Raw genomic sequence first — 8,779 nt, forward strand, 5'->3', positions numbered from 1 at the left:
TATTGTTGTAAACACAGCAGATTACATTATATTAAAAAGGGAGGTGGGTTTAAATAGTTTTTCATACATTAGATTCATACATATGCATGTAAGAATCGTTCTAATGGTGTAATATATTAGTACTTTAAAAATATTAAAATTTACAAGCCATTTCTGGCGAAGTTGTGGTAGTGTCTATTGCCACACCGAGTAAGTTCCTTTTTGATGTCTTGTAATTCATTTTAAAGAGATATATTTTCCGTTGTTTTATGTGGTTTCGCTACTTTGTTAATCTTGTATACCTTGAAAATATTGCATTTTAGGTTTTTTTCATATTTATAACAATTTTACGTCATTACTTTCTTCGCGTTCTTATTATTTATAATTTTATATTATACAATTATTTAAAATAAATATTGGTAAATATTTGCAGACTTTTACTTGTGTATCTGGTTTCATAATATATCCGTATTTTGAGGTATCCTTTGTTTTCTAAAAATTATCTTTTTTAGATGCAGAACTGTGATTTTCATAAAAGAAAATGTACTGAACCAGTCTGTCAATATATTTCTTTTCGGAGAGCTACAGATCCGCAGCTATTATTTTATGTCATGGGTATTTTCTCCCTTTTTCCTCCTAAGATCAAAATTGACATATTATACATGTAATTTAAAACTGTTTAATTTTTTTATTCCAACGTATTTGTATTGCCACACAAAATCAATCAGTAAAAGCATTTTTTTTTGTATAAGATTCGAGTTTGATCAGTATCTATATAATATTCAGATTATAGACAAGACTTCATCACCAGCTATGGAAAAAATTATTTATTTTAACAAATTAATTTATTTTAATTGAGTTTGAATTTTTATTCCAAAATTATTACCCTTAACAGAGGAGGCCTCCATGAAGCAAGGGCTGGACAATGGTTCTCAATTTATTTTCATTAATATCAAATATTAAATTTTTCCCCAGTAAATAAAAATTCCGACACATTCTCTTGTTCAAATTTTATTGGTCATAAATTGATAAAATTAATTTAATTTACAAGACAAAAGGTAATAACACAAGAATGGATATGTAAATGATTATAAAAGACCAGATTAAAAATGGGGTGAAATGACCCAGGTAGGAGAGAGAAATGACCTACCGTAAAATGGCAGGAGAGAGAAATAACCTGGGAGAGAAAAAAAATTGGAGAGAAATGACCTGACACCGAAAAAGTGATAAAATAAAATTGGTCACAAAGAGGATTGAACCCAGGTCGCCAGCGTGAAAATCCAACGCGCTTTTTTCCTCTTTATTCCCAACACGCTTAATTTACGCGTTTGAGTCCACTGCTCTAAATGTACTTGAATATACTTTTTCAACAAAACACCTGTCTAAGAATCACGAAAGGCGCGCCACTATTTATAATTTCGCGCCAAACGCCACAAGTTAATCTGCACGCCTTTTCTTTGGAATGTTTCATTAAATAGGTGTGATAGCTTCAATAGAATAAAGAAAAAGGAACGTTCTTTAAGCCTAAATTTCGAGGTTTAGAAAGTATATTTAACAGATTATACATATTCTATATCTTATATAGGTAAGTAACACAAAAGAATTGAAATGATAATGATTTTTAACTTTTTTTAATTACCCGTTTATCCCCAAAGTGAAGTAACCCGATTCTTTACACCTTCATGAAAAGGTAGAAATGGTTCCATGAAAGACATGTCTTGCCCTTCGACGGTCAAGGAATCAGATTTCATTTATGTTCAATGTTCAACTTTAAATATCTTTGAGAAAAGAATGTTAATATAAACTCCATTAGACGATATTATTTAAATTATTACATTAAATGTATTAGTTTAATATGACTCAAGTGTGCATGGGAAACACAGTGGTTACGTTTGTGAAAAACTGATAAATTTTGAATACTGCTCTAAATATAGTTATGTAAACAGTACACCTGCAACAGTACACCTGTCTAAGAATCATAAAAGGCGGGCCACTATTCATAATCTGGCGACAAACACCACGAGTATCCTTTGGACTGATCTATCAAATAGGTTTGATAGCCTCAATGAAACTAAATATTAAATAAAACAACTTCTTATCGCCTTTATTTTATTTCGACGTTAAGAAAGTAAATTTAACACATTGCACAAACGTATCTAGCCCAATTACACTAAAGCAGTAAAACGGAAATTAAGTTTTAAGATTGTCACTGAATTGCAGCATACTACTAGGTGAAAGTCCGGGTAGTTTTTTTTACTTTTCATGTATCATTCATTCAAACGCTCAGCTGCCTCCATAAACCCCTACTCGTGAAATGGAGGAGTTGACAGAGACAGCCGCCATCTTGGTCCCGCTTCAGATTTTCAGATGTTTGTATCTAGAGTTCAGACAAACCAATATCTAAACAACTTATATAGTAAGCATCAATCAAAGAGTCTCTATTGTCCTTCCAAAAATAAATAAAAAATACTGAAAAACAAAAAAGTTAGAAAAATGCGATTTTTTTCAATTTGCTCCCCTGATTTTGGTCAAAGCGTCCCCTGATTTTGGTCAAAGAGCCCCCTGAATTTGGTCAAAGCGTCCCCTGGCATATTTTATTGAAAAATGAAGTTTCCAAACCGCCCCCAAATTTTGGTCAAAATGTCCCCTGATTTTGGTCAAAATGTCCCCTGATCGCTTTGACTGGATTTCTGTATCACGATCTATTATCCCTGAAAGTTTTATGTTGATACCTTTTACCGCTTTTGAGTTTAATCGCAGACAAAATGTCATTTTAATTTCAGGAAATTGTCCGTAACTTGGCAGCAGAAGTGATTTTTCAAATTTTCTCTCGGATATAATAAATTCATGTAACATCACATTTTTCCTGATAATTTCATGTCATTCCAGGGGGTGGTCTGCGAGAAATCGCGTGCACAAAATTAGAAAGTCAAAAAAAAAATAAGAAAAATAACTAGATACGATCTCTTTGCGAGTAAGGAGAGGTCTTCCGTCGGATTCAGCAAAAAAACCCTCGTAAATTTGAACTGAAAAGTGTATTGAAATTTTGGTCACAAGGAGGATTGAATCCAGGTCGCCAACGTGAATGTGCATTTTCCCCTTTTATATCCCCAATGCGCAAACCATTAAGCTATTGGGGAACACTGCTTTTAATATACTTATGTATACTTTTACAACAGTACACCTGTCTAAGAATTATAAAAGGCGGACGACTATTGATAATTTCGCGACAAACGCCACGAGTAAATATTTGCGCCTTTTCTTTGGACTGATCTATTAAATATGTGTGAAAGTTTTAATGAAAGTAAATTTATTTTATTATATTTCAACGTAGAAAGTTTATTTAACACATCGTACACATTACATATCGTACCCAGCTCAGTTACACTAAAGCAGTGAAACGGAAATTAAGTTTTAAGATTGACACTGAATTGCATATTTTAGTCTTTTTTGTGGATATAAATGAGATTCTGTTATTAGATGAGCTATCTTTCTCTAAAGAACAATTTAATTCATTTGAATTTAAAGTTAAATGGGCACAGCAACTGAAAACAAGAGCTTTTCATAGTACGATGATACTGATGAAAACCCCGTTAAATTCAAGGTTCACCCCAACCAAGATTACTTAATTTTAATTAAGACCTTAGAAACTTTTTTATATACGTACATGTATATGATACATGATGTAACCCAACCCCCCTTTTTTCCTATATAAACACGGGGATATTGAAGTTCATGATCGATAACCGTGGATCTGTAAAAAGTGGGAATATTTGAATGCACCTTCTGCAATCTAAAACACGAGAACTAAAAAAAAATGATATATAGAAATACGAGGTTGATGACGACATCATAATTTTCCTGTCACAAGAAACGTGATTTTAAAACCTTACCAGCATTACGAGTATGCACGTTAATATACATGTACTGTAATGTTACGGTGCTGACACTTCTATACAGTTTGATTGAAAGAAAGTTTGAAAGAAACCCATGCCCCTAATGACCATTGTTTGTGAGACTGAACTTAAACAATTTTAAAAATTAATATTTTTACAGTTAAAAATTTTTGAAAAGCAGAATATAATCTTTGTTAAAATAAACTGATACACGTAGAAAAATTGATCTATAAATACACACAGAAACGTATAATTACATTGACAGAATTGCGTTTTAAGTCGAGGACGCGATAGAATCATTTTATTTTTCATAAATAAGTGAAATCATTTATCCGCAGGTTTAGTTTCACTTTCACACACCGCTGTCAATCGAATCCAGCTTTACTTATATGCTTAAAAACAATAATTGGAAAATTTACAAAAACATATTTTTGTGTTTGTAATTTATTCAACTGTAAATGCTATTTGACAATATATTTATATTTAACCCGAGTACAGAAGTTATGCTCTCTTTTGACATCGTTTTTTTCTCTCTCTCTCATTATATTGAAATGTAGGAGAACAATAAATAACACCTTGGAAAATTTACAAAAACATATTTTTGTGTTTGTAATTTATTCAACTGTAAATGCTATCTGACAATATATTTATATTTAACCCGAGAACAGAGGTTATGCTCTCTTTTGACATCGTTTTTTTCTCTCTCTCATTATATTGAAATGTAGGAGAACAATAAATTACACCTATGAAACATGCTGAAATCTTGCAAACATGCAACAGGATGTTTAAAGACAAACACTATATATTTGAAAATCATATATTTATGCAAAGTTTAAGTCAAGACAATAATATTTCCTAAAAATCACGCTGCATAAGACATGATCAGCTATATAAATATTAGTACTGAATGTAGCGAGTGGGTCTTACTGACGTCATAAGCCAAACTAGTTGAAGTTCATCTTCGCAGTCAAATACTTTTGATCGACTCTGCTGCCTCCAGCTTGCGTAAAAAATACAATATCTTATTTCAGGCTCATTATTGTTGCTCAGATGAACCCATTTCCGTATACAACCCAAAATGCACAGGACATTGTTTCGTATGACCTTTAATACAATAAAAGTACGCATTGCTTTCAGTAGTGTTATAGAAAGAAAATCATTGCAAATGTAAATATTGGTATAGGTATTTAAATTCGCTGTGTTTTTCTACAAATTAAGCCAACTGTGAAATTGATTTGAATACCATTTTTGTGTATACTCACTCAAAGAAATATACATGGAGAAACGTGCGTTAACGTGACGTCACAATGAGGCTGCAGCGAGGTAAGAAAACGGTAGTGCGTGGCAAGTCTGTGTGATTCACACACCAATAACTTACACAAAAGTTAAAAACATTCCTTAATAAGAGATGTAAATTAACTCCAGAATATGAATAGAAATATGTAAACATTAAACAAAAAAAATGTTTTTATTTTGCTATGCTGTTTCTGTCATTTTGATTAAAATCTACCACCGATGACGTTATGTGTGAACACCAAGTAACTTTGGGAATAAGATACGTAAAATGGAGTTTAAAAGCAAATATCATGGATATTTTGTGAAATTCATATGTTCATTTAATTAAACAGGTATGCGAATTTATATTCAATGATTACTAGTATATTCTCTTTTGAAGACAGTCAGCTATATACGTTTCCCGGTCGGCCTCTCCTCTATCATTTGTTATATATATAATGCAACAGAATAACAATAAGCTAGAGATATACATGGGATTCGTACAGAATGATGGAAAGATTGCCTCCTAAAATACTTGTAAAGTGCTGCTAGAATCCAGAGTTAAATATGTTTTTACGATAAATGTTTGGTTCGAATGTATAAAAATTCAAAACATCTGGTAAGGTTTCTTGCCAGTGAGTGAAATAATTAATTTACTGACGGGATAGTGGGATTCTAGCAGCACTTTTTAGGCAAAATAGATGTTTTTCAACATCTATTAATTTACACAAAGAAAGTATTAAATTTCGGGATATTGTTGTTCTGTAAGCTTTTTCATTACTGGATAAGGAAAAGTTCTCTATTAATAGAAGTCAAGTGATGCCGTGGTGCATGGTGGTGCACGTCTTTGCGATAGACACTTTTATCATAATGCAATAGATAATTATAGTTTACGTTTTTCAGCAGTTTGTGTAAATTATCAAACTTAATTTTTTTTAAGTCTAAATTTCCCAAGAGAATTGACTTATATGCTTCCTTAACATACCTGCGTTTTGAAATGTGTTAAGTTTTGGAGACACTACATAAAAAAAGGGGAAATCTACTATCATTTGATGAAAATATGATAACCTTATCCGTTGCCGTCGGACTGAACTGTGCAGACAGTATATGCGAGGCGTTTAAATTGCTTACGCTTGTTAATTATGGTGTTTATTATTTTAGATTTTAAAATTCAAATTGTTCATAATTTAGTTTTACATTGTTTTACTGTTTTGAATATTTACTTAATTATGGACTATATTAAGTTATTATTATAGTACATCTTTTGCCATTGAAGACTCTATTAAAAATGTAAATAAACATTTTTCCACAAACGTTTTGGACAACACTCGTATATACATGTATGTATTTAAAATATAGCTTATCCTTAGTATCTCCATGCAGTTTAAAAATTCGATTCGGGAAAGTGGCATGTGCATATAAATCAATTTAAAATTATATTCGTCAAGTAATTAAAAAATGTGTATAATTTTTGCTCTTACTTGAAAAGATTGAACAATATGAGAAGATAGGTGTTTTGGAGGGAACTTTTGGTAACTGTTAATTTGTTTTAATGTACATATGATGTTTTTTATTATAAAAATCAAGATTCCAAAATTTAAAAAAAAACCTTAAAAACGCTGTAAGCAACAACGGTAATTTGAAAACAGATCGTTGAGTTGATGACTTACTACTCAATTGAACTTGATCGTTTCTTCTTCTTGATCTTTTTTTCCAGAATTTAAAGGCAAACACTAAAGACAGTAGAAGTAGTAGAAAGAGGATAACTCCAACAATCACTCCTACATTGCTTGATTCTTGATCTACAATACTGATTTAAACAATACTTATTCAGTAAACTGTATAGATTTGGCAACAGGCTTAAGCCTATAAACACCCTCTCTATATAACAGGTCAAGGTTACAATACAATGAACAGAGTATGTATTTACAATTCATATCTACAATACTGGTCTTTGTTGTTTATATTTTCATCGTGGCATTTGTTGTGGTATTCAGAAAATAAACTGTTCTACTTGGATCGAATGTATAAGATTCTGACCTACAATCAACACATGTGCATATGTGCTTATTATAGGTATCGATAAATATGTTTCAATGTGTTGGAGGGAAAAATGATTATTCCTTCATCGCTTGATTAGTCAAGCACTGGTATTTTAAAAACTATTTAAATATTTATTAAGTTAATATTTTTATTACATGTAAGTCAATATCTTTTTGTTCATTTCAAGATTGAAGAACTAATGATTTGCAAGTATACATAAATATACATAAATATTGTCTCCAGAAACGTGTTATAAACATAACTTTGACAATGAAAATACAAGTAAGATCTAATCAAAACTAACCTGTCCAAACATGCTGGATCTGAATAAAAACAATGATTTTCTGTGTTGAGTCTACTGCAAGCTGGAACTAAACAAAGATGAAAATCAAATTGCTGAGTAAACAAGATTTACATTCGCGAACCACTTCACAAAATGATAAAATACAAACATTTGTATAAGCTGCTTCCTCGGAAATTTTCTTCTGGACAACCAGTTTTAAAGTTATGACAACTGATTTGATCTAAGTCTCCATTCCCAGTCGTCACCAAGCAATGGCCTTATTCAAAACAATTGAATGAATTTTGCACCGTATTGTCGCAACAGTGGTGAATAGTACAAATACATCTATTTACCCTTCTGATATAACCCGACAATTTTTCTGTAACAGAATTCCACAAGAGCTGATGTGTCTTCATTAGGGACACAGGTATACTGATTACGTCCAAACTCGTCCTCACTACAGTTCAGTCTGGTAGCAGCTGAGATAAACTCTGTCTTATTGGTAGGACAGGAATCCACCACGTAACCAAACCCTTGATAAGTCATATCTGAATAGAATTAATTACTTTGTTTTGTTTAAGATTTTTCTTGTATACTTATCTTAAGATAGACCAATTTTCAGGTTCATTAAAAATCTTAAGATAAGTAATTGACGTGCTCACAAAAACATATCTGAATTTCAAATGATGAATATTGGTCCAAGGTATTTCTTCAAAAATAGTCGTTACAGTTAATTATATACACTGTAATACAGGGTAAATTATGAAATTAATGTATATTCTAAAAAACAATGAAAGACACCATCTATGCAAGTTTTAATTGAAAACGTACTAACAATTATCTATATCTTGGCCCCTTGGGGATCCGGGTTAGAATAGATCCTCAGTACCCCCTTGCTGACTAAATGGGGTGGTCCTTCGGATGAGACCGTATAAACCGAGACCCCGTGTCACAGCAGGCCCCGGGATCATGAAACATCTTAGCTTAAGTCAAAAAATGTCTTAGATGCTGAACTTTTTTAGAGGTTAAGCAGCCCAAAATGAAAATGCTTTCAGATTTAGAATCATCAATCTGCTGTCATATGAAAATTAAGAGTTTCCTTTGACAAGTTTTAAAAATTTTATAGATGATAGAAATTTTGACTTAAGTCTAAGTCTGTTTCATGATCCTGGGGCCAGGTGTGGCACGATAAAATTCCCTCCCTGCTCAAAGGCCCTGAGTGAAGAGCATAGGCCTAAATTTGCAGCCCTTCATCGGCAATGGTGACGTCCCCATATCAGTGAAATATTCTGGAGCGGGACGT

General features: G+C 32.0%; 1 protein-coding gene across 1 annotated transcript; it reads right to left on the bottom strand.

Moving 5' to 3' along the window:
• Positions 1-6,976: 6,976 nt before the first annotated feature.
• LOC134267448 (uncharacterized) lies at positions 6,977-8,024 on the bottom strand. The gene is made up of 4 exons (XM_062749657.1): positions 7,830-8,024; positions 7,646-7,753; positions 7,498-7,564; positions 6,977-7,031 (listed from the first exon to the last, which is right to left on the bottom strand). The coding sequence occupies exons 1-4, from the start codon at positions 8,020-8,022 to the stop codon at positions 6,977-6,979; spliced, it is 423 nt and encodes a 140-aa protein (XP_062605641.1). The 5' UTR covers positions 8,023-8,024.
• Positions 8,025-8,779: the final 755 nt, after the last annotated feature.

The sequence above is a fragment of the Saccostrea cucullata genome, unplaced genomic scaffold, assembly GCF_032062105.1.
Source record: "Saccostrea cucullata isolate Sc308-1 unplaced genomic scaffold, CSIRO_AGI_Scuc_v1 ctg1914, whole genome shotgun sequence".
In the NCBI taxonomy this organism is placed as follows: Eukaryota; Metazoa; Mollusca; class Bivalvia; order Ostreida; family Ostreidae; genus Saccostrea; species Saccostrea cuccullata.

What these genes read in the sequence shown, in the direction of transcription:
- LOC134267448 (XM_062749657.1), bottom strand. Translation starts at nt 8,022, where the DNA reads ATGACTTATCAAGGGTTTGGTTACGTGGTGGATTCCTGTCCTACCAAT. An exon ending in TGTCGGGTTATATCAGAAGG is followed by an intron (nt 7,754 to 7,829) that starts GTAAATAGATGT and finishes GTTTTGAATAAG; the next exon opens with GCCATTGCTTGGTGACGACT. An exon ending in AGGAAGCAGCTTATACAAAT is followed by an intron (nt 7,565 to 7,645) that starts GTTTGTATTTTA and finishes ATCTTTGTTTAG; the next exon opens with TTCCAGCTTGCAGTAGACTC.